This window comes from Pinus tabuliformis, chromosome Q, assembly GCF_031772625.1.
Source record: "Pinus tabuliformis cultivar Carrire ecotype Pingquan chromosome Q, CPIR1, whole genome shotgun sequence".
NCBI classification, from domain to species: Eukaryota; Viridiplantae; Streptophyta; class Pinopsida; order Pinales; family Pinaceae; genus Pinus; species Pinus tabuliformis.
Genome location: NC_142296.1, coordinates 1,020,167,258 through 1,020,194,753, shown reverse-complemented (window position 1 = coordinate 1,020,194,753; position 27,496 = coordinate 1,020,167,258). Strand labels below are relative to the sequence as shown.

At 37.8% G+C, this 27,496-nt stretch overlaps 1 protein-coding gene across 1 annotated transcript in view; it reads right to left on the bottom strand.

Moving 5' to 3' along the window:
* Positions 1 to 201: 201 nt before the first annotated feature.
* Positions 202 to 27,496, bottom strand: part of LOC149222962 (vesicle-associated protein 1-2-like) — a 302,296-nt gene continuing 275,001 nt past the window's right edge. Inside the window, exon 8 of the mRNA XM_089385681.1 lies at positions 202 to 702. Coding sequence (XP_089241807.1) covers positions 583 to 702 — 120 coding nt within the window. The 3' untranslated portion in view covers positions 202 to 582. The remainder of the gene's footprint in view (positions 703 to 27,496) is intronic.

Below are 27,496 nucleotides of genomic sequence, written 5' to 3'. Positions count from 1 at the left end.
AATATCTTCCCAACTAAACAAGATATTTTTATTGTACAGTATTGTCCTTTCAATAAAAACAGTGTTTTACTGCCAGAACACACACGTAACATAAAGTAAGTCTGTGAATGGATTTGGGATCGAATGAACTAAGAACTATATTTGTTGTGCAAGCTACTCAGTAGCAAATAAAAAATTGTTACAGAGAACTATGTACCAGACTTAAATAGATACATCGTTGCATTAATATTTGCAAAACATAATCCAACCTTGAAAGCCTTACATGAAAAAAGCACTATAACTCTCAAAACATCGTAAATTGTAATAGGTGTTGCATTCTAATCTAGCATCTTAAGTATCTAGAGCCAGTGAAATTGCATTTTGTTAGTATGCCAGACTTGTCCTTAGCAAATTGATAAAAGCAATAACATTAAACTGTTCTTAGGGCCTTTCTGATACAATAATCAGCTTTTATATAAAGCAATGTAAAAGATTTGATTTTCTTCCAGACCTTTGTTTGACATTTAAGCAAATGCCATTTGCTAGATGATATCGACAACACAGATTTCTTTCCAACAGCAACGAAATACAATTAGATGATAATCAATAAACTATAATGCCAACTGCAAAAGCTATAATGGCAACAAGAATGACAAACAAGAATGAAAATCTTTGGTGGGATTGTGCAGATTCAGCTTTGTGCTTGGTGGCCAGAGTCTGTGCCTGCCAAACAATAGCAACCATCTGTGAGTGCCCTGACAAACACTACAAATCCTCCAGTTTCTTCAGACTTCCACACCAAAGAAAATAAGTTTTAAAAATGGGGCTTAAACAAAAATTTTACACTTTTGCAACCCCTCTGTCAACTCTAGCTTCATTTCATCCTGTAAGAAATATAAACTAATTTCCCCATACTAACTAACCCAGCTTGCTCCACTGTACTAAACATTTCCTCTAGGATTGAACAATTAGAAAGGCTGTCACCTTGTCCCAAACTTACAATGGTATAAATTAACTGCCTATTTATTTTTTATTGTAAAAAGGTTCAGCAGTTTTGTCCTATATCAGTCCTCCAAATACGTTTTAATGTCTGAGATCCTTTAGAATTACAAAATACCCTGAAGTTGAGGGACCTAACACAAAAGTTAGACCAGAGTAGCCACGACAAACTTCCTAAGTAATTTATAGAGTCCCACATAACTCCTATCAGTGTCTTCAAAGGTGACTGATTTATCAATATTAATTTTTTCAAAATTCCCAGCTAAGTGAACAACAAACTTAGAATTGGAGGAATCATGAATGGAAATATGCTTTGACTTTCTTTTCCGTTCTTCATGTGAAATTTCTGAAGATGCAGATATAAATGGGGAAAATTTAAGAAAATAATGCGTGGTCCATATAATCAAAGATGATAACTTTCTTGCATGTATATTAGTGAATCAAGAAGCCAAAAAAACATTCGAGTAATAATCATATATTTTTAGAAAATAACAAACTTTGCCAGGAAATCAAATAACAACATAACAAGCTAGAGAGTTTAAATGTATGCAAATAAAAGTGAATCATGTTAATTAACTATCCTGATTCCTAATTTGTATGGGGAGCTATAGGAAGAGGGAAAATGCTCATATACGAAGAAGAGTCTGAATTTTCCTGTTGAAAAAGGGCTTAACACCTGCTGAAGGTGAAGTAGCTACCCCATATATTGTGGGCTGTTTATCGGTTTTCCATGGAGGATTTGCCATGTAAGAAGCTCAATAAATCACTGGCTCTGTTAGAAGACATGGCTAGGTAGGGTTCGGGATACACTGTATCCTGTATCAAGTACAGATATGGCCCAGCTACATATCCTTACTGAATATGGCCCAGATACATCTGGAATCAGTATGGCTGAAGCCTGGGTTCAGTATCCAATATGGACAGTAAAGACAGACATATCCATCAACGTGTTTAGGAAATAGAACAATACATTGGATCCCTATGCAACTGAAAATAGTTACAGGTGAATGATGACTACACATAGATCCACAAAGATAAAGGCATACGCTGCTATTCACAGGTGCACACAAATAATGTGTGTGAAACAATCACTCTGTGAAGGTATAGATCATTACACACTGTTCAGATATTTAGAAATATTACAAGATTGAAAAGAGATGGCATATGAAGCACATATATCAACAAGTGCAACTGCAACTGCAATGTCCTCCCTAGTACAGTCCCTAATATCCTCTACTACAAACTTCATGGTATTTATCAAAAATGATATTAAGAGAAATCATATTTATGACACTGTCTAATGATTTTTATTACTCATGCTATCTATCACCGAATATATTTGTTTTTTCACAAACACTGATATATATATAAGATAATATAATTTTATTGATGACCAAGAAATAGGTCAAAGGGACTAGACAGTAAGCTTCTAGACCCTAGAACACTCCTAGATGTTGGGAAGATAACAGGCAAGGAAGAATACAACGGACCATAAAGCAAGAGAAGCAAGAAACAATTAACAAAGGAGGGAAACCCTAAGAGAATTGAGGCCCTAGCTCAACATCATCATAACCGGAAATAATAGTAAAAGTGTAGGGAAGGAAGAATGAGAAGCAGCATCCCTGTCTCCATCTCTCACTGTGAAGATACACTGCTTGAGACAAGTCAGTGGATTGTCTCAAAGCTCTCCTAGGAGCAGGAGTTTGTCGGTCGGGTGGGAGGAAGTCTATTGTCTCACCACTCTGCCACCTACAGGATCAAGAAGGTGAAGAGTCCAATTGGCACATATTGGAACTTATTGATGTTAGTATGTCTGGAGAGACCGCAGAAAGTCTCCTGCCCATGGTGAAATGTACAAGGCTAGGCATCTCTAGTCATGGTAGTGTAAAAAAATTGCAAGAGAACCCCAAGTCTCATTACAAGCAATGGAACCTCTCCTGAATCGCATGGTATACAGGTCGTCTAAAAAACAAAAAAGTGCTCCACCAATCTGATATGCGTCTCAGACAATGGGATGTGGTGGTCTATGTCGATCCACATATAGAGGGGCAAAACCTGCAGTTGGCTAAGGGAATCCTGGGACCATGTACCTAGTGGTGCTGAATGCAATAAGACAAACAATGAGGACATTGTGCACCTGCATGAAGTGTTCATAATAAAACACCATCTTGGGGCCAAGAGTTTGAGGGGGAAATAACCCAAAAAATGGCATGTTGCTGCAAATACCCTGTCAAGAATTACATTAAGCCTAAAGCTGCAGGAAGCATGGCATGAGGGTGTGTGCCATGCCTAGAAACACCCTGAACCATGGAAACGAGTCTATATTGCCTTGAAACCAGTGTTACTTGGGAGCAGGAGCGAAAGCGGGGAGTGGGAGCGCAAACGAGTACAGCGAATCCCAGAGCGCTTTTTATATAATATATATATTTTATATTTTTTACATTTTGATACATATATGTCAACAAAAACATGTAGAATAATGAATTAGATATAAAAGTCATAAAAAAAATAGATTGAACCATATAATAACAATCATCTAGAAGTTATAATCTTCATCAACCACGTCCACAAGTTAGTAACATAGTAACATACAACATATTGAGTCTCATGATTCATCAATCTTAAAGTTTCAAGCTTTCAAAATTCAATATATAACATTTATCATCATTGATCACCAAAGTTGTACTTGTAAGCTAAGTGTAACCATTACAACAAATAATATCTAACATGAAATGAAAATTTGAAATGTTATAAAATGAAATGAAATGAAACAACTTTCAACTTTCATGAAGAAGCATATTCATAATTCATTACTAATGAGTTATAATTGCCAACTTCAAACTTAAATCATCATATATTGTTTAAAAAGATATCACATAATAAATATGAAAGAGTCAATAGTTATAAAAACTACTAGAAACTAGAAAAGACAAGTAAATCTATTATCTATTTCTTATGTTTGGGCCTCTTGCCACCACAAGAAATGTCTAATTTTTTAGTCTTGTTGGAAAATCAGGGTCTTTGTCATTAATATCACCCTCTAAGCATTAACATAAGATAGAAAAAGCATAGCATGTCAAGTCAAGATTTTGTTTGAGTGATGTGTACATTTTTAGGAGGGTCATGATAGAGGAGTTTGACAACCAATGTCACTAACATCAAGGTACATAGAGGGATTGGTGCTCTTTATTAAATACGAGTTCCATACCTTAATACATGACAAAACTCAATGGAAACATTGCAATCCCCCAAACCTGAAATCCTGAAAAACTGATAAGTCTATTGAATTTTGAATGAAATCTAAAATTCTACTCTCCATATGAAATCCAGTGAGGTCGAAACCACTCTCAAACACCCTGAGTCATTTCATGGTAATGTTAAAAATTTAAGTAAAAGGATGAAAATGAAAATTAAGGAGAATGTCACTTTTACTTTAAGAATTTAACATTACCATAAATAGCATATCAATACTAGGGCCATAGGCTTGATCATTAAGCTGCCCCACTCGAAACTTATTTGTTTCTTTGAAAAAAATTGCATTTCGAACATTACTGCAATTTTTTTTTTATTAAAGGCTAAATGCTCCTGAAAAGGCAAGGAGCGAAATTCTTTCTAGGGAGCATGCTCTCGACCCGCTCCCGAGTCACTCCCGCCCGGAGTGCGAATTGGGAGTGGGATCGAGGGGGGGCACTCCCTCGCAACACTGCCTGAAACTATTGATGTTTGTACTTTTTGCAAGTACTTATGCACAAGCCTAAGTGTCTACGCATGGAGAAGTCGCCTAAGATCTCCGTAGACACTTGCTCTGGTGTGAGCAAGTTGCATTTGTAACTTGGCCTAACTTTTGACTTAGGGAAAACACATAATTATTATGTTGATTAATTGAGCTGAAATAAACTTAGAAAAAGAGAAATAATTACTTCAGTGATTATGTTTTAATCTCAGCGCTTAATCTCAAGTGAGGTGAGATCTAATCTCAACTATTAGTCACTTTGGAGATTAGGGTTAGGATTTAGCTCAATGTAAAGTTATAAAAGAAAGGCTAAGGAGAGGGAGAAGACACACCATACAGTGGTCAACAACACAAGATTGCGAGAGGCATCTTAGTGAGGTGTGTAATACTCTAATGTGTTTGGGTCCAAGAAAGAGCAAAAGGGGACTTGGAAATCTAGATTAGCCAAAGGGATCGAGCACTGATCTAGGGCTTGATCTATTGGATCAGATCCAAAGCATTGTGATTTGTAATTTTCTCAGTTGGGCCATGTTGACCACTCCATGTCAACTACCCCATAGCTATACATCTTTTCGCGCATGGATTTCCATCATGTCTAAGCACTCTGATGATCCACATATTCATCATTATCAACTATATGTACACTAGAGTTTTGTAAACCCATTCTGCATATTGTAATGTAAATGATCCTCGTAAGACAAATGTATGTAACAACCTAGGTAAATTTATTTTTCTGATGATGATTTCTATCCTAGAAGGATTTTAGCCTCACCGATTCATGTGTGTTTCTAAACACGGAAGATCGACAAAGTTTTTCCCTCCAGCGTCACCCCAAAGCTAGAGTGGATTTTGTCATCAATATTTTAAATGGGTTCTAGTGTTATTTATCGAGTCTTTGTAAAAGTGATTTGGGAATAATTCTAACTATTTGATTAGATTATTTCATTACAAGTCACTTAGTCTACTAAATCATATTTTGTATCTCAGAAATGGGTAATTATTGAAGGTCTATAACGAACAGGTGTTCCCACTTCCCCCTCATGGGTTGGAAATGTAATATTTCATGTAAAAAAATATTTAGTGCATGGTCTCTCATAGTTAGACACCATCGATAAATATTAGAGGGTTGGAAAAATTAATAATCCCTTCATGATTCATTTAAATAAAATTTTGGCTAAAATAAATTAAAATGCTAAAGGCAAAAATTTAATTAATTTAGGTCGTAGAAAAAATTAAATTCTCCAACATTTAAAATTCGTGGGTTTTAAAGTATTTAATTTTTTGAGGTCCCCGGCCAAGTGAACATTGAAAATTTCAAGATATTTTGAACCCTTGGGCCATAGTAGTTAAGTCAAAGTCAACTTTTTGCAGCAATTAACTCAAAATAATCATTTTTGAGTTAGTTAAAAGGAAATTAAAAGTGATATTTGAATTTCCTCAAAAAGTAACTTTATTTCAACGGTGATGATTAAAAAATCATTTGATCTTCATCAACGGTTGAAATGGTTTTGACGGGGATCAAGCCAACTAGCCATTGGAGAATTTATCTATAAATGAGAGGCCTCTCTTCATTATATGCATCCGATTTTTGAATCATGTACTTGCTCTAAGAAAGCTCTTGTAACTTTTTTCTGGTTAATAAAACGCAAAGACTTTGGGGTTTCAGACCGTGGTGTTCCTCTTTCAGATTTATGTGGTAATATTGTTCTTAATACTTTGTTGCTTTTATTTGCATTTGCTAGTTAATAGCCTTTAAGGATTGATCTGTGTACAGGTATCTTGCATAGATTTCTAGGTTTTTTAGAATATCATTTTAATTTGATAGAAGTAGTAGGTATCTTTATTCTTTGATAATTTTATGATCATTTTTTAAATCTTTATTAATTTAACAAGCAGATTTAAGTGTGCAGAAGTTATCATTTAGAATTTAGGCATTTGGGGAAGTCCTCAGCTGGACCAACTGACTCTTAGTTTACAGAATCTAAAAGAGCCCACTATCTTTTTAATTTCTGAAGTCATTTTATAGAATATTTTACTTGCAGGGTTTTTCTTGGGCTTGTGCCTCTTTAAATTTTCAAATTTATTTCTAAATATTATGCAAAATTTGTTTAAATCTGGCTAATAGAGGGCTTTGATCTGCAGATCTGCTAGATCTGTAGAATATTATTGTAGATTTGTAAATAGAAAATTTCTAATTCATTAGGGTTCTAAGTATTTCATATTTTTGTATATACATGCTTTCGGGTTTTATGTCTTTTATTTGTGCAAGAAAAAATTTGAAAATTGCAAGTGATTTTTGTGGATTCCGGAGGGCATCTCCATTTTGTTTGTAGGTTGAAGATAAATTTCAAGAAGATAGTGGGCAAATTCTTTTTAGGACCTTGACGCCCTGCACTGGCCATCTCTAGCCTCTTTATCGACCTCCCTTTCAGCGTTACGGCACCCCCTCTTTCACCAAAATTCTCTCACTAATTTTTCCTAAATTTTTTCCTAAAAATTTCCCAAAAAAAAAAATTTAACAATTTTTAAACAAATTTTAGCAAAAAAATTCTGAGTTTGGCACTTGCATTGGAGAATTTTCAGTGACTTGGGCAACGCATCTTCAAGTGTCTTCAAGCCCCTAGGGGTTGACTGGTGCACATCCTCTAAACCTTTACTTCTTTCATTGATCTAATTGAAAGCAAGATTAATATTGGCATAAAATTTTAGTTATCTGAAATTTAGCAGCGAATTAGTTTGCATTTTTCACTGCATTACATTTCAGAAATATAATTACTTTCAGAAGCTTTTGCATGCTATTTTCTAAATATTATTTCACTGCTTTTTTAGTAATTTTCCGAGTTTTTAGATCAAATACATCAATAGATCAAAAAGAATTAAACTCGGAAATTTTCTGAATTTAGCAGCAAATTTAATTTACATTTTTACTGTTGTATAATTGCTGAAATAGAAGTTAGTTTCAGTAACTTTTGCAAACAAATTTCTGAAAATTGTTTTACTGTTGTTTGGTAGTATATTTCTGAGTTTTTTTAGATCAAACACATTAATAGATCATAAATAATTAAACTCGGAATTTTTTTGAATTGTAGTTATCAGTTTGTCATTTAAATTTTTTTGTTGTTATACATAGAAATTTCTGAATATTGCATGGTTACAAGACTATTGATTTAAAATATATTGTTGGTATTAACACTTGTTTTAAGAGCAGATTTCTAGACTGATATTTCATTGATGTAATATGAGTTTAAGCACTTAGTTTAATTTCGGAAATACATTTGTTTTTTTACATGTTCATGCAAGTTTTATTTATGCATCTAATGATTTCTGATTGAGTATTTCATACAAATGAATTTTTAAATTTAACCGTGTTTTCTTCAAGCATTTTAAATTTCAGTGTATTGTGCATTTCAGTAATTATTTGTGCAGATTTTACATTTTGCAGTGTTGGTATAAGTATCTGCTTTCCCATTTAGATCACCACCTTTCTGAACCTTAAATTAAATAACATTTAATACATATTTCAGAAATAATTTTAGGCCCTCATTTAACTAAAATTAACCAAATCCTTGCATTTCACATAGTTTTAAATTTTGCATTTGCATATGAGACACTCGAGTCTTTTCAGCGACAGTTTTTCATCCTTTACTTGAACCTTATTTTATTCGCAAGATAGTTGACTCCACAAGGCACTGATATCACTTCTTCAAATCATTTTGAATTCTTAAAATCTTGCGCAATCTAAAACAAGTATTGGTTGCTTAGCTATGTTTCCCAGGTTGGTTGGTTCCCAACTAATCTTCCCTTTTTCCATTTCCATAGGGTCTACCCCCCTTAGTCTGCTATTGGGAGACAACTCAAACAGAGTGATTGGAGATCAGTGTAACAGCCCCCGATCTGAGCCATTGTCGTGGTGCCTAGATATTTTGTGCGACAACAGGCCATATCCCAGGACAGGAGTCCAAGTAAGTTTTAAGTTTTATAATGAAGAGCTGCGATTGGGCAGAATCTGTTTGTGTAATTGTGATTGAGATTGACTAATACAATTTTTGCTTTTGCTAATAAAGAGCCTAGTTGTGCTTTCATTTAGTAGATCTGTAACCTGTGAGGTCAATGAATTGTGGAGTGCTAGGTTAGCAGAAAAATTAACAGACACATTCCATATGTACAGATAAGCATTTCATGAATTTGAAACGTGTACTGAAATGCTAGTTCACATTTCATGGCTTTTTCATGATCTGTAAATCCCATTTCACAATCTGATTTGGGCAATTTTAACTGGATTTGGCTGTGTGAACCTGCCTTGACAACTCTAACTCCTGATTTGAGATTCATTAAGCATTAACAACACTTCTAGAAGCCATTAGCAATAGGAATCTTTTATAAAGAGGATCTCGCTCTCATGTTTTACATGCACCATTCAAGAAAGGGCAATTACAGCAAGAAGTTCAGTCATTTGGGCAGCTTGAGCAAAGGCAATACCAGCAAGAGGAATTTCAATGTTTTAGGCAGATACAGAAAGCATTAAGTGGGGTTTTGGGCAGCTACAGCTATCATTTCCTGTGTGTTTAGGTGAACAACATGAAAATTGGTCTTCTGGACAGCAGCCAGCTACAGAAAGCATTTTTTGGTGTTTTGAAATTTGGACAGCTTCAGCAACAATTCCCTATGTTCAAGTTGCAAACTTTCATGGTAGTAATTTGAACACTCTCTTAGGGTTTATCTTTCAATTAACCATATTATTCATTGAATATCTGTTCTTTATTTTTTTGAAGAAGCAATGGCTTCTATCCAAGCTACTTCTCTTCCTCCAACCCCGAAATCCAACAAGAATACTTGATCACCTGGTGTGCCCACTGCTTTCAAGGTCATATACAATAATACCTATTACCTCTTGAGTTCTCATTTGGTGCAAAAGTCCCTAAGCACACATTGTTAAACTCCAAAAGCAACTTTGGCAAGCCTCCCATTATCACCTTGGAAGCTTTCACTTTCTAACTTTAGACTAGGTGAATGCTATTCTAAGAGAGCTTCCCTATGGTTAACTAAGCTCACTGTTTAGTATAGAATGGGGTCAAGAGAGAGCTATTCTAAGAGAGCTTCCCTATGGTTAACTAAGCTCAATGTTTAGTATAGAATGGGGTCAAGACTCAAAAGAGATCTTAGAAAACATGAATGATTTTTTAGGACAAATTTATAAGTTTTGGTGGTGGATGAAAGGGAAGATTAGTGCTTTATTATGTTTCGACAATGGGGTCATGCATGCAACTTGGAAGGCTATTCTTGTGAAAGAATAGGGGCTATAAGCAACCGCGGTGACATGTTCTACATCAACCCTAATTTAGTTACTAGAATCACAAGTTTGATGTTGGCATTCGGCATGTGTGCATCATCCCATAGAAGAAGCAATTGTAGAAGATCAAGTAGATGCCATCCATCTATGGATACCCTCAACAAATAGCATGGAAAAATGTGCAATAGATGCAAGGATTATAATAGATGCCTTCTTAAGTGGAGCGCTGAAAGTGAAGTGGAAGGCCTCAACAAACTGATTTCTTTGACAGTTTCTAGCAAGGTGGAAGGCCCATGGCCTCCCCACCCTAACAAGTGGAGTAGCTACTGACACACTATCTTACAAGGAAACAATGGCAAAATCAGGAGGGTCCCCAACAAAGAAACTGAAGGCACAAAGTAGAAACCCAAAGACCACACTCAAACATCTAAGGCATTGCTTAGATGAAATAATGGAGAATCCAAGGCTTGAAATAGCCATTGTTTCCTAGGCTTCTAACCTTGGGAATCTATGTTGTGATGGTGGGTGAATCTACCAAATGGAAACTAAAGGTTCCATGGTGTCAAAAACTCCATGAAAAAGGTTAATTTTTTCCTATTTTTCCCACCACAGAAGACCAAAACAACATATTCAAAGTTGAGTCCTAATTTTTTCATCTGTTGAACAACATATGAGTTTTTTTATTGAAGTTTAGATCTAGACAAGAAGGATTTCCAAGGCACCTAACTAGAAAAGATTATATTCTTTCTCATTCAAATTTTGCACAAAGGATGTTTGCAAAGGGATAGAAAATCTAACAAGTTCCTAAACCTGCCAAGTATTCCTCTTATGTTGGATTGTGTACTTACAAATTGATAGTTTTGGATTATCAAGAAAATCAATGAATGGAAAGACTACACTACAAGTATATCCCTTTCTAATGCAATACCTATCATGAACATGACTACCTAATTAGTGACTTTTTACACAATTCCAATCCAGCCCAAGGAAACAACTGAGATGTTGAATGCTTTTAAGAAGTTCAGTACAAAGAAAAAGGAGGAAGGAGGAATATGGATGAGAAGAAACAAGTTCAAGAGTGCCACCGCACACTCTCCCCCTCCCCCAAAATGAAAACAAATAAATAAATAAATAATAAGAAAGCAAATATGTTTTGAGTAATCTAAGGAATGAGGGGAGATAAGTGAACAACGAGGGGAGAATGACATGAAAACTCAATCTCAATCATTTGTAAATGTGAAGTAGGGATTACCAAGAAATATAAATAATGAATGATGTCTTTACATTTAAGTGGCCCACCTATACATACAACTTGAAGGGGCCTTTGTGCCTTTTAAATAAAAAGGTGCCTCTTAATATTTATTTATTATATTTATCGCTTATCTTTTCCTTTTATATTTTCACCTTGTTATTATATTATCTACTCTTAATGTCTATTTTTGATATAATGTATTCCTTTATGTTTATAGCTTTATAGCACTGCCTACTCCTTTAAGATTGCTTCGTCCTTGAAATCAAGGATAACAAGGAATATTGTTGGCAAAGCTTTCAAGTCTCCCATGAAAAATATTCTTCTAGAAGGCTTTTCCATTTAATAAGGTATTTTTGAATGACTCTAGAGCAAAGTTTTCTCTCTATTGGAGTGGATGCCTTTCGGCTCTAAAACGATTCTTTCTTTGTCATCCCATATAGGGAGTGTTGCTTGTGTTGATTGATGGTGTCACAACTTCTAGGGACATGACACATGAAACACACTATGGATGTAGATATTGTATGGCAATTCCAATCCATAAGCTTGGCCAATCTTTACGTTAATTTGATACAACGCATAAGACTTGGAAGCCAATTTGTTCTTTCTTTGCATAAATAAATGGCATTCCAATATTCAGCTAGTTAATTCTTATTACTTGAACCATAGTGTTAGTCAATGAAAACTCCTTTCATTTGGGTGGATCATATCCATATAAGGCTTGGAAAGGAGTCATTCTAGTTGATTTGTAATAAGTAGAATTATACCACCATTTTATTACATGTCACCATTGGAACCACTTGTTATATGTATTTTTCACGACAACAAAGGTAAATATTCAAGCTTGCCATGAACCATCTATTCAAGGATGGTATATTTGTTAATTTTCCTCCAAACATAGCACCCGAAAATCCATTATCCTAGCAGAATACATATCTACTAAATGAACGCACAACTAGCTTATTAATGTTAAATTAGCGTAATAAAGAAAAACATAACCAATCTCAAAATGACACAACAAATTCTGCCCAATCAAATCACCTCATCATTAAAATATTCAGAACCTACTTACGCTCTTGTTCAAGTATAATGGCCCAACTGAGGAAATACATGTACAACAACTGAATCTAATCCAACTGATCAAACCCTCCTTAGTTGATCTAGATCTCCCTGTTGCCCCCTTCCTCGAACCCATGACACTAGAGTATTACACTCCTCACTAAGATGCCTTTCTTAATCTTCTACCGTTGTATGGTGTGCCTTCTCCTTCTCCTTAACCTTGCTTTTATAACTTTTCATTGAGCTAAATCCCTAACCCTAATCTCCAAACTGATTGACAGCTAAGATTAGATCTCACCTCACTTGAGATAAAGGGTTGAGATTAAAACATAATTACTAAAGTAAATACTTTACTTTTTCCAATGTTTCTTTAGTTGAACAAACTGGCATAACAATTATGTGCTTTTTCTAAGTTAAAATCTAGGCTAAGTTGCAAATGCAACCTGCTCACACTAAAGCAAATGTTTAAAGAGACTTTGGGCGACTTTCATGCTTAGAAACTTGGGCCTGTGTAGAAGTACCTGCTCGAGCTACAAACAACAATCCCTCTTAACGAGTGAGGTACTTTTGCTCCCTCGGAACTGACTTCGATCCTGAAATTACATTTTTTGCCAAGGTTGCTCCCTTTGAACTAAGCCTTCCCTACCACCTAATCTGGAAACATTTTAAAAGTCCTGCTCTCCTTGGCCTGATTCCTAAGAACCTCCTTCTCCTGAACATCCTATAAGGTCATCTCATACCAAGAGACCTTGACATATTTGGAGAATTCTTTCAACTACTCCTCCCCTCTTGAGCCTGAAGATTGACTCCCTCTGAACTGCATAAGCTTCGTAGCTTCCCACTCCTTGTGCTCTGTCATTGCTTTGCTTCTTGCCATGGCTCGAATAAGCTAGCCTTTTTAGCCTATATAGGTTGCTCTCTCTAACTCCATTGACATGTCCTTCATCAAAGCTAGATCCCCTAGGTCTAATCAACACCTTCCCATCCTAGAATGCTACACAAAACCCCTTCTCCACCATAGATGCTAAGAGAAGACTCCACCTAAGTTCTAACACCCATAGCATGTCTTTCACTTCCATCCTGTGTCCTAACTCAAGTTGAAATACCATTGTTCCAACCACTTTTACCACAAATTAGGCATCATCACCAAACTATACATTGAGTTTTGGGTTCCAGTCAGTCAAGTCATCAAATTGTTCCCATGCTTATGTCATGTGTCTTATCGCTCCACTGTCTAGCATTAACACACTCATTGATAATCTGCATGAGGTAAAGTAGGAAATACGTGTGAACTCAGTTTCAAACTCCTAAGCTTTTGTTGACATAGTTGCAGTTGATTGTGTTCTTCCTCTCTGGACACTAGCATATTGTCCCATCTTATGATAGGAAAAACACTTAACCTTAGTCAAGTCCTCCTCCTCCAATAGTTTGGCTGACTCCTCACCCCTACTACTCAAACCTTTACTCCTAGTTGCCACACTGGCAAGAGCAAGACTCTCATCATCCCCACTCTTTTGTTGTCCTCCAAACAATCATTTCTTCCAAATCTCCTTCTAAGTGAACTCATCCCATAGCTTATTCCAATCTAGTAGCTTTTTTTGTGCAAAAACACCTACCACAAAGGTAGCCCATGGTTTTCAGAATCAGAGCAGGGTTGTTCTTACAATCTCCTCATCTAGTACAACTACCCCAATAACTCCAAGCCATCTGTAACTTGTTGAATTCTAGTGATTCACCCTATCCATGATGATACGCCCGACTTTTATATCTTTCAATTTGTGAGTTGCCAGAGTTGTAGCTTCTGAAGGAACTAATACCTGGGTGTTAACCAAATCAATAGGTTATTTTCCATGAGAACCACCACTATACTTTCCTTTAATAGACTGAAGTTGTAAGTGCCATTCAACCTATCCTCAAACCTCAGCCCAATTGTTGCCATCTCGAAATTGGAAAATCAACTGAAAAAACAGCCTTATTGTCGCACCTTGATTGGTATGGTCTCCCTCTCTCCTTTTGAGTGTACCTCTACCAATCACGCTGGCAAAACAAGCAAGCATACTCGCTTCCCTGCCAATTCTTCCAACAACATGTCTTTTGAGTTGGTTGCGAACCTTGGCCGCTCCTTTTTTTGTCTATGTTGTTGTAACATGCTTTATTTTTGATAAGTTAGTTTTTATTTATAAAAGAGGGTATGAAAAATAAAGAAAATGTGAAAATGTGAAAAAAGTAGGAAAAAAAAAGGAGATGAAATAGAACCCCATCAAAAGAAAATCAAAAGGTTTGTATAAGTGTGCTTGTTTAAATGCCACTTCATGTTTATATTCCATTTCTAATAAATAAAGGTCTTTGTGCAGCTTGTTTTTATGCCACAACCTTTTCTTCTTATCTTAATCAAATTGTTTAATCTTGATCAGATCATTTAATTTTTTGTTCTAGATTAGAGAGTAAGTTCAACCAAACAGTTTAATCTTGGTTGAAAATTAGAAATTAGGATAGATTAGGACAAATAAAAGGCCTAATATGCTCAAAAATTGGCCTAAAGTTATATTAGATTAGGTTTAGATTAGTCAAATAGTTTAAAAAGGGCAGCTAGTCTAAACGCGCCCTAGTTAGATTAATTTTTCATTAGTGTTTAATTACCTCGTTAAAAGGGTGATTAATCGTTGTAAATAAATATGTTTATAATGCTTTTTAACCAAAGTCATATACGACAAAATTGTTTTGTCGGCAAGTGATAAAGCTTGGGCAAGAATCGACGGTAATCCGCTTCCTTGCCCAGATCAACGACAGGGAAGCCTCTTCGCACCCCCTTGCCATGAAACGATATAACGGCAAGCGAGGTGCGAAAAATGGTTTTCCCACGCAGGCCCCTCGCATATGTGTCTTCTCATCAACGCTTCACACCCCCCTCGCTCCATGCCACTTACCACTACAACCCCCCCCCCCCGAAATCCGCCATCACACTTCCCGCGCTTCCCAATACCACGCCAATGGTCACTCCTCCTACACCATCTACCTCCAATCGCTCGATGCCACGTGCCCTCACTCATTATTGCCTAACTGTTCCCACGTATCCATTGTCGCCATTAATTCCCTCCCATTGTTGATCTTGCTTCCCCTAACGCATTAAATTCCTAATTAGCGATCAACAACGACCTCCACTGTAACGATAGCCTAATCGATTTATAAATATCCATCTGCCCCATTACAATAGCTTTTCGTAAATAACTCCACTGCAAATTCTCTGCCCAGCCAAGTCTGCAACTATAAGCTTCCTCTTAGCATATCTCTGCAACTTTTTTTCCCTTCACTATTACATTCCTGCTATACCATGGCTCCAAAGAAAAAGGACAAGCCTTCTGCCAACCCCTCTGCAACACAGGAAACCCCAAAGGCTTCTGATGCCTTGGACCTGGACCATATTCCATTAGCCAAACAATACTTTAAAATTGCAGATATTGAATGTGAATTCGACATGTTCGAATTGCACAACTGGCTGAAGCAGACATATTTTGATTCTGAGGATGAAATAAACCTGTGGGAATCCAATCTAACTCTGTATATGTTTCCTCAAACTTATTCCTTTCCTGATTTAGTTATATGGTGCCACTCGAAGTATAATCCTTTACAGAGAACAATGGTAGCTCAAAAAGGAGACATTCTAATAACTATCACTGCAGAAACCATAAACAAAATGCTTCTGATACCTGAGAGTGGCTCCCTTAGCTTTTTCTCCACTGCAGCGTTAATTGACCTATATCACAAACTCACCTTCCCTCAGAGAGCTCAAATCTTTGAGATTTTTCTCCCTAAAGATGCTGAGCTCCCCAAGAAGAATCCTCCTTACCTAGCGTCTATGTTCCTTGAAAGAGCCAAACATATAATTTCCCTTATTTCTTGCTTGTTAGGCTACCAATCAGACCAATGGGTAGATGAAGCTATCCTAGGCTATATGTCCATCTTTTCTAAAGAAAACAAGCTCGCCTTCATGTATAACTACAATCAATTTTTGGCTGAAGCTATGCATGAGCAATTGATGAACATCACTACTGAAGGAGTGTTTAAATACTCCTCTATCCTATTTCATATGTTTATTTTTCAGCAGGGAGACAGGTTGCCTATTTTTTTTTCACAAGCAAGATGATCAGCAAGAGAATCAAGCAGTTATTCACTGGACCTCATTGATTAGAAAGAACTCAACTAAGTTTAGATTTTCAAACTTCATAGATTGTTTCATTCACCCAGTTCTACAACTTCCCAGCAGTCAGAGTGAACCCAAAATCAACACAGAAATTAAAAATATTTTTCACCTCAGTGATCAAGTCAAAACTGGAGACTTGTATCTTTATTAGAATTACACAAAGATCAGAGTATATGGCTTGCGAATTGGCTCCATATAAGTTGCCAAAATATATTCGAATGAGAATTTTCTCTCTAGAATATATTAGGCAAATGATGAATATGGATGAGCTTCATTTCATTTTAGAGAAGAGGAGATCACAATTCAAGATAAAGGCACAGTTGGATCATTCATTTGTAACACCAGATCAACTGGTTTAGAGGTCGATGCTATATTAAAACACATGGGTTTCCAACCCAGCTTCACTTGGTCTTATGATCCATTCAGCATTATTTCAGACTTAAGGGTGGAACTCAAAACCACTCCTTATAATCATACACCTAGGCCAGAGATTGAGAAGTTCAGAAATCAGGAATAGTGGGAAGAGAATACTCTTCAAGAAGCAGAAGAACAAGTTTTACCTCCTACTCTTCAAACTCCTACTTCTCAAACTAAGCATGACAAGAGGCCTAGGGAAGGATCATCATCATCAGAAATTGGAGAAAAGGAATTCATCCACTATTAGAAGAAATCAAGGACTGAAGCAAAAGGCACTACTACTACTACTCAGGGTCAGAAGGAGCCTATCATCATTAATTTGGATGATTCACAGGTATCTATAGGGACAGAGGAACCTGTAATTAATACTCCTTCTACTTCACAGAATTTTCTAGAAATTACTCAATCTGCAGGAGCAAGTGAAACAAAGTTGTCAAATGTTTTCACTAACTTCCTTGAAATCAAGCAGAAGAATGAAGCTTTAAAAGCTAATGTTTGTTCACAGTTTTGGAAGCAAACTTCCACTTCACAACACAAGTTGTTGACATCATTTGACAGTGAGAAGGCAAGAATGCAAATGGCCATTCTACAGGCTCAAGTGTCTTTTCCTAAAGGTTCTTCTAATTACAAGAAAACCGTATTTACATTTGATGCTAATCAAATACATCCAATTGATCAAACAAACATGCATAGGCAGTCTGGTGAGATGCTGTTCTCAACCATGACCAACATTGCTATGCAATTATCAAAGCTTAAAACTGCTCTGTCAAATGTGCAGTCACAATTGAAGATTGAGAAAATATCATCTTTAGCTAAAGACAAGAGGGCTAAGTCATTGGAGGACTTGGTAATTAAAATTGGATATGACCCTACTGATGTCAAAGTTGTTGAAGATATTATCAGGAGAAAGAACATAGATACTGCAGCATTGAGAAAACAGTTGAAACTGCCTTCTACATAGGACCCCCAAACCAAGAAGATAGCAGAAAGTGAACAGCACAAGGAAGAAATGCTCAAAGTGATAATTGAGCAGAATGTACAGATAAAATCTAAGGAGGAGCAGATTGAGAAATTGCTCAAGGAAAAAGAGCAATTTACTCAGTTAGTTATAGCTCCAATCATAGCTATTCCTATTACAATGTCCAGAACAACAGGGGAATCTATATCAGCCACAGGGGAATCTATATCGACAGCAGAGGATTTGAACAAACTCTCACAGGAGCTCACTCACCAAAAGCAAGATAAAGAAAGGCTTCATAAGAAATTCCAGAATCTAGAAGCTCAGAAAATAAAGAATGATAATTTGTATGTTGAGGAAATGCAGAAAACACACAGGTTGAACAAAAGAATTGAAGAGTTGCAGAGTCAGTCGTTGATGGCTCAGACCTTGGCCCAAGCCAAGGAAAGCATTTGGGTAGATATCAGTGAGGCCATAACTGAAGTATGGCCTTCCATTCAGATCATTTTTTAGCAGGAGGAACTCATAAACAGATGTCAGGTAGCCATTGATGAAGTCAAGCAGCTTCTTAAAGATAAACCAAGTGAGGCTTCAGATATGATCAAAGTTCTTAACTCAAAAACCAGGGCTAAGTTGGAGCAGATTGAAATTCTAGCTAGAACAAAACCATTTTGGAAATCAAAAAGGTGTTGCAGAAAAAGAACTTGATGACTCAGTTAGAGACTAAGTGCCAAACCTTGAAGACTTTTGTCCAAAGTTTTCATTTTAAATTTAATTTACTGAATCAGGGAGGAGTGCCAAGATTAGTGGCCCAAAATGACAAGTTGATCAGTCTGGAAGAATACTATCAGAGGCTTTATACCATAACCACTGATAAATCAAACTTTGCAAGTATAAAGGGGCATATTACAGGGAAACATGCATTAGAAGCTTTAAATTTTGATTTGACTATTAAGCATGAGATTAAACATCCTTTTGTAAATAAGCCCACTTTTGAGAAATACACCGAAGTTGATGAAGTTTATAGAAAATTGGTAAATATTGCCATACCAAGTGAAGACCAATGGGATCACTTGTGTGAAGTTATTGAGTAACTTTCATCAACAACTGAAGGACAGTTGGGTAGTACTTTTTATGGACCACATCATCAACAGATTCCTAAAGGATAGTGCCAACACTTAGCAGTTTTGAAATTTCTACAAATTTGTACTATTTTTGTAATTTTGTTTTGAAAATATCTAGTAGAAACTTTTGTATAATAACTACTTCGAGTTATTAAGGGTTGAACCCTTGGATGAGCTTTGAGAACAGAATTGTAACTGAGTTGGAGATTTGCCAAGTTAATGAAAGGATTTTGAATTTGCCTTCAATAGTTTTGTTTTCTTGTAAGTTTTCATATGTGCTTATTTCATTATCTATTGCTTCATATATTTAAATCTTTATGCAAAGATCTGGGTAAGATCATATTGAGTATCAGTTAGTCTTAAATCCCCTGTGGAGTTATCAGCAATAACTAGGGACTAGCTTATAAGACTATCTGTTATTATAAACTCCCCTATATCAATTAACTGTGACATAAATCTGCATTCGTTTATTCGTTTAAATATATTTTTTTCCACAAGAGAGGTTGTTTGCCTATATTCTTTGCTTATAACCAATCAAATATTATGCCTGAATATTTAGCAAGTTGCACTTCATCAATATTCTACTATTCATTCACTTTAAATCAATTTAACTATAGCGAGACAAATAGAAGCCCTTTCATCTAGCTTAGTAATTGTTAAGGCTTAAGCACCTATTTTCAATATTTCATATCATTGGTCATCCATAAAATTAAAAACCAACAAAATATTTTAGATGCTCTGGCATGACTAACTGACCTAGAGTCATCTCAGAGGACAACATATGTCTAACTCTTAACAACTTGACTCACACCTGTCCACACTGCCTGTTGAAGGTAGCAAATTTTGTGTGCGACTCACTCACCTGTGCAAGCCTGTGGCTCCTACATAGTCGATCAAATGTTCTTGTTCCCCTGTCGCAACCTGTTGCAAGGTTTTCCAATCTCCTTTCGCACCTAATGCTGTCTAGTAGTTTACTTGACACTCGTTCTCTTCCTACGTGTGGATGTACACTATGCTGCAACCCCACTCGAGTGTAGCCTTTTTTTCTTCTTTGAGCAATTGCCTTGCATTCTCACATCCCTATGACATTGCTTGCTTAACCCTTTTTCACCTGCAAAATATTGGGAGCACCTTTTCCTTGTCCTGTGAACCCTGTCACCTTGTGGCGGTTGCTACTATGTCCGCGCACGTTGTTGTGTCCTTGTCGGCGTTGTCTTCCATTATCTCCTTGTTTGTCTACTTGTTAATTGAACTCTGCAACCACTTGCACGACCACTCACACTTGACCACTACCCCAACAATCTTCGTCACCACTGCCTCTCTCTGGGTTGTCTACCGAGTGAGCCTAATAGCCCACTCAGTTTGTTGAACCTAGACTTTTTAGAATAGTTTCGAGTGTATTGCAATTGCGAATTTCACAGTGTGCAATATTCAGTGAGGGAAGAGTTTGAACCAGTAGAGCATCAGTGAGAGGGTTCAATAGAAATTGGAGAGAGATTTCCAGGGGAGATTTCCACAGATTTCCAGAGTTAGAGAGAACGTCGATTTCTTTTGCAAGAAGGTCGTACAAATGGGTGCGAGTTCTCTAATGTGCAAATCTGGGCAACATATCATATTTCTAGTTTTTGAGAATCAATTCCAGAGGACAGAGCGACTTGCCTAATGCGAGCACAGGATCACCAAAGGAGTGCAGGATTAGCATAATCTCAGTGTTCAGCTAGTGCGTATTTCCAGCAGAAGCATTTTTTGTGTGAATTTATTAGAGGAGGCCAAGTTTGATTTTGCAAGGGAAACAAAGGGTTTCTAGGTCAATCTGCCATTTGGAGTGGTGGAGAAAAAATTTCGGAGCTTTGCCAGTGTTTGGAAAATAGATCATTCTACTCTCTAATTTGCTAAAGATAATAAAATATAGACCCTCATTTGTTGCATCGATTTTCCCTTCGGGATTTTTCCAGGGACCTTAGTCCAAAAACATTGGTGTCATTTTATGTGTGTGCATCTATTTCTTAGTTCTTGATTTATTTCAACAGTGTTTATTTTTAGTTGTGAAGATTGCAGTAGTGAGTTATTCGTTATGTGTTGTTAATTCAATAATAGAAGACAAATAAACTGCATCAATTAGAAGAATAGTTTCCAATTTCTTACAATTGTGGATTTTTCACAATGCATAGCAATACTGGGGCCATGGGCTTGAATATTAGGATGGCTAGGGGAAAATTAGACGTGGGCCAACCAAATGAAAAAATTAAGAAAAGGGAAATTCTTTAACTTTCCCTACACTGGTACGAACCGCACGGAACTGGTGTCAAACCGATTGGTTCGATGAAATAGCCCAATTCGGTACCGGACCCGCTCGTTCAGTGAAATAAGCCAGTTCAGTACCGAACCAAACAATTCAATGAAATACCCCAGTTCGGTACTGATCGGTCTATTGAACTTCTAAAGCTCGAACCAGACCAGTTTTGGGTCCAAACCGATCGGACCAACTGGTTCCGCCAGTTCTAGTCCAATTGTGATAACATTGATGTTGACAGCGGTGTGTCTTGTCATATCATGCAAAACAAGAAGTATTTCAGCAAATTGTCAGAGAAGGACATGCAATTCGATATCGAGATGGGAGACTATTGGAAGTATCGAGTCAAGGGTACTTGTACAGTTTGTTTCGAGAGGGAGTCTGGAAACCCGCTATATCTCACAGATGTTCTTTACAAAGAGGGGCTCAAGAAGAACCACATCTTAGTTTCGACTTTGGAGGATAAGGGGTATGAGGTGACCTTCAGACAAGGCAGGGTTTTTATAAAAACCTCATAATCCAAGGTGTCGAAGCATATCGACGCTAGGCACAAGAACTTGTACAGATTACAGTTTGAGATAGTTGTAACATTGACTACCAGAGGAGGTTGTGACTCAGGTAACAAGCTTGGAGAGTTGTGGCATAGGAAAAAGGGGCATCTACACCATGGAGCACTGAAGATTCTTGAGGAAATAGAGACAAGGTTGGCACAATGCAGCATGAATCAGCATGAGGTGTGCAAGAGTTGCACACTTGGAAAGTATGCAAAGTCATCTTTTCCTAGCAGAGACAACAAGGCCAAGGGTATCTTGGACTTTGTTCATTCAAATGTATGTGGTCCTTTCTCTACAATATCCCTTTGGGTACAAGTACTATGTTACCTTCATAGGTAATCACTTGAGGAAGACATGGATTTTTTTCTCGAAGAAGAAGGATGAGGTCTTCTCAAAGTTTTTCGGGCTTAAGGCCTTGGTTGAGAACCAGACTAGCAGAAAGATCAAGGTTCTAAGGTCTAACAATGGTGGGGACCACACGATATCATGCTAAGCAGAACGGGGTGGCAAAGCGCAAGAACAGGGCCATAGTTGGTGTGGCCAAAGCCACATTGCATGATCAGGGGTTGCCCAAGTTCCTTTGGGCTTAGGCATGCAGTATAGTAGTGTTCTTGCAGAATTGGAGCCCACACAGAGTGTTGGGGTGAATTACACCAGAGGAGGAATTTATAGGGAAGAAATCGGATGTGTCTCATTATCACATATTTGGTAACCTTGTATATTGCCATGTACCAGAGGCGAAAAGGAAGAAGTTGGAGCCCATAACAGAGAAGGGCATATTCGTGGGTTACAACTAGATATCCAAGGCATACAAGGTGTACATTTGAGCACATAGGAAGATAGTCAACAAGAGAGATGTGAAGTTTGAGGAGGATAGGGCTTTGAGAAAGTCCTTAGAGCATGAGCAGTATAATATACATGAGGGGGAGCAGCAAGCTCCCTGGCAAGAAGCTCAGTTAGTACCTCAAACCACAACTGTGTGTGGGGGGGATGAGGACAAGGAGTACACACAGATGGAAGAATGGGTAGAGCCCATTCAGTTAGTGACTCCCAACACAAGGAGAAGGAGAGTGAGATGGGTTGATTAGTTGATTCAGGAGGCATAGGAGAAAGTTGGTGACCTAGGTACTTCAATTCGACAGAGCAAACAACGACAGATGTACAGGGGATATATGGCACTTATGACCAAGTTGATAGATGTAGAGCCTTTGGTTATCAGGAGGCAACCACTCAATAGGTGTGGAGAGAGGCCATGGTGGAGGAGTATGCCTATATCATGAAGAACGATGTCTAGGAGGTGGTTCGAGGCCAAAAGGAAAAAATGTGGTAGGCTCTCTATTGAGCTTTGTAGCTTGGAAGGTACTTCCAGTTTTGTGTCTTGACTAAAAGGGCCTTGATTTGCCTCACTAGGAGCTTGCATTCAACATGCAGAATGTGCAAGTGAGTTGCACGCATGTTCATGCGTTGCGTGTGACATGCATGAGATGTGCATATAAGGCAAGCTAAATTTATGACTTGTACTTGAGTTAAAGTAGAGAGAGCTAAAGATAGAATAGTTAACTAAAGTAATGTCACTTATCTTCAGTTAACTTGACGAGCTAATTTGGTCGTCAATCTTAGCTTAGGAAAGTTATAAATCGAGCCTAATGTGAGGTGCTAAGACACAATAGTAGCACAAGATTGAGCATTCGTGGGGTCTGATAGATTGCAACAAGGTTGGCGATCAGTATTGTATTTTCTCAGCTAGGCCATTATCCCTAGTGCGAAAGCCCAAGCACGTTTTATGATTAATTTATTAATGAAGAATTGCTGATTGGGGAGAAATTTGTTTGTGTGATTCAAATCGAGTAATTCTACTTTGGCTACATGTTTTTGGTTAGGAACTTAGTCGTGTATTCGTTCAGTCAATAATTGTTGGGACCCAATTACCAGGGGCTGGGTTCGGGAAATTCTAACATGGTATCAAAGTCAAAACTCTGAATCGGTCTTGAAATTACAAGTCTAGGTTTGTATCGGATTATAGGAGCCAGGTTGGCTGGGATCATACAAATGGAAAGAAAATTAAGGTGATGAGATTTTTTTTTAAAAGGGGCTGAGAAGTTTTTTTACGAGCAATTTTTTTTCGTGAATAGAAAAAAATTGTTCATAGAAAAAAGGGAAGGGCCATTTAAAAATAAAAATAAAAAAGGGGTGTGGGTCGTGGTGGCTAACAGCCCAGCCACTAACCATCGGCAACAAACGTGGTGCGCAGCTACGCCAGGTAGTCAGCCAACCAATCGGTACAGCCACAGTGGCGGCGCCCTACAACGGAACCACACGTGCACAAAGAAATAGATCAAGTCATAATCCGATTGTAGAGATCTGTGCTAAGAGTAGACCAAGCAGCAAGACAAGGTGATAGAGCACGCAAGTCAAACGTTGGTCGCGGTGTCAACAAGGAACATGGACTAATCGACCAACCTGATTATAGCACCATCGCATAGGCAACAGTCAAACCACCACACAATCCATGAATCAGTGGAACAACAGTGCAATTTTTTTTTGGTCAGGCAAAGCAAGTTGACAACAAAATTGGGAAGACGACCAGTCGCCTACGAATTGAGCTAGTGATCACACAAAAGATGAGTCGACAACAGATATTTGCCCCAAAGAAACCAGTCTCGAAAGTGATCAAAGGTCAGTCGTTGGGCTAAGTAGTCGTGGAAGAAGAGGACGAGGACTGCAATTTTCTACAGACATAATTGTGGTAATGCAAAAAAGAAAGATTTGAACATAAGATTCCACAGAGCCATCCGTTGGTTACCCGTCGCCATAGGCAGCCGCAAAAAATGCAAGCCACAAGTTGAGTGAATTAAACAACAAATCCATCGAGGAAATTTCTAGGCAACCTTGGGAAGTGTGCAAGAAGTCTCAGACAGCAAGAAATAGTGTCTAGGAAGCGAGCAACAATGTTTGTGCGACAAGTAGCAAGCCTAGGCATCATGCAGAAGGTGAAAAGTTAGTTGTTGGTCAGTTTGATAGAGATGGCTATTGGACTACGTTACGAGGACAGGTTGGACGGGGCAAGAAATTTTAGCCCCTGGAAGGAGTGAATTGTTCTATTATTTGACGAGCAGGAGTAGGTGGCGAGGAAGATTGATTGTTCAAGTACTGCTAGGAGCCTCATTTGGTATGATATGACATTGATGGATGCTTAGGAGCATGATCCTTAGAACATGGTTGGATGTGATAGGTTCTCAACTTAGGTTTCAGATCAAGTAGCAAGACAAGCTTCAGTGTCAAAGGGAGCAGCTATAGATACTGAAATGGGCTTGGAAACAAATTTAGGTGGAGGAGGTTCTTTTAGAAGTACCTCTCTCGCTAAGACCAAGTGTTAAGCTTTTTCACCTAGAAGGTACTTCTAGTCTTGTGTCTTGACAAAAAGGACCTTGATTTTCCTCGTTAGGAGCTTGCATTCAGCATGCAGAGTGTGTGAGTGAGTTGCATGCATGTTGATGTGTTGCGTGTGACATGCATGAGATGTGCATATAAGGCAACCTAAATTTATGACTTGTACTTGAGTTAAAGTAGGGAAAGCTAAAGATAGGATAGTTCACTAAAGTAATGTCCCTTATCTTCAGTTAATTTGACGAGTTAATTTTGTCTATCAATCTTAGGTTAGGAAAGTTATAAAATGAACCTAATGTGAGGTGTTAAGACACAACAATAGCACAAGATTGAGAGAGGATTCTCAGTGAGCGTCTGATGGGTTTGAGAGAGTGCAGTGAGGTTGGTGAACATTATTGTAATTTTTTTGTCGGGTCATTATCCCCAATACGAGAGTCCAAGTAGGTTCTGTGACTAATTTATTAAGGAAGAATTTTTGATTGGGCAAAAATTTGTTTATGTGTGTGATTCAAATCGACTAATTTTTCTTCCACTAAATATTTTTTGTTAGGAACTTAGTTGTGTACTCATTCAATCAATAATTGTTGGAAACCGATTACCGGATGTTGGGTTCGCAAGACTCTAACACTCTCGTTGGGTCTACAAGATCAAGCATGGAGCTAATGGGAGTATAGCGAAGTACAAGGCAAGATTCATGGCAAAGGAGTTCTCACAAATAGAGGGAATTGACTATGATGAGACCTATGCCCCTGTTACTAGGTATTTGTCTATCAAGGAAGTTGCAGCTATTGCAGAATAGATGGCGTGGAACATAGTTGCGGGGGATCGCCCCCCCCCCTCGAACCCGCTCTCGAATCATGCTCCGGGCGGGAGCGGCTTGGGAGCGCGCTCCCAAAATCGCTCTCGAAAAAAAATTTGTGCTCCCTGCCATTTTCGGGAGCGCTGTAGGGAGCGGTCGCTCCGTCGCTCGCGGAGCGATTTTTAATGTCTGGGAGCGATCGCTCCGAATCGCTCTCGTGCATTAAAAAATCGCTCCGGGAGCGTTTCGACGGGCGCCGGGAGCAATCCGATGGAAAAAAAATCCGCGGACGCCAAAAAAAAATCCAATTTTAAAAATTTTCTTTTGTTTTAAAAGCCCAATGGGCCTAAAAAAATTTCATTATCACTTCATTGAGTTGAGTTTGTTGGAGAGCAAGAGCAAAGGAGCAAGGAGAAGCGAGGAGCAAGTGCTGAGGAGCGAGGAGCAAGTGCCGAGGAGCGAGGAGCAAGCCTGCAGAGATAAGTAACTTAGTAATTTAGTTAGTTTAGTTAGTTTAATTTAGTTAAATAGTAATTTAGTTAATTTAATTTAGTTTATTGAGTTTAAAAATCATGAATTTAAATTAAATTAATTAATCCCAATAAATTAAATTAATTTGCAGATTCAAGAATCAAAACCCTACAAACATCAAACACCATGGACCTGGCTATATTTCTTGGCATTTTCCTCTTCCTAGTCCCTTTTATGGTTATTATGGTGCTGGAGAGTAGGAAACGGAGGGGCCAAACTGAAGAGGGCGATGAAGAAGCTGGAGAAAGTCAAATTGGTGAAAACCCCGGTGAGGAGGAGCTGGAGGAGGGTGAACATGACCCTCAAAACACTAAACAAGACCAAACCCCATTGTGGAAATATGTTAACAGGGCTGAAACAGGGAGAGGGGGTGGAACCACTAAATTTCATTGCCCCCATTGCAACACTAATTACATAGGTTCATACACCCGTGCTAGAAGACACCTCTGTGGGAAAAGGCCATGGGATGGAGACAAACAAATAGGAATCAAAACTTGTACAGCGGTGTCAGCAGCGGATAGAGCCAAATACATAAGGGAAGAGGAGGAAGCCCATACAAATCAAAAAAATCAAGGGGTTTCTTTGAACCAAGCTCACAATCACAAAGAACTCCTTCAGCATCCTCCCAAGGCAGTGGATATGTAGGCACAGGGTCATCATCTTTAAGGCGTAGAACCATATCAGATTTCTTTGATGAGCGGTGTAGGAATGATGTGGCTTCAAAGGTTTACCGGTTTCTCTATGCATGTGGGATACCATTCAATGTTCTTCGCTCACCTTATTGGCACGAAATGGTTTCTGCCATAAATGATGCCCCTAAAGGATACAAGAGCCCTGGGTATGACAAGGCAAGAACCATTGGCCTTGATCATGAAAAAGCAAAAATATCACATTCTTTGAATAGAATGACAAGTTCTTGGACT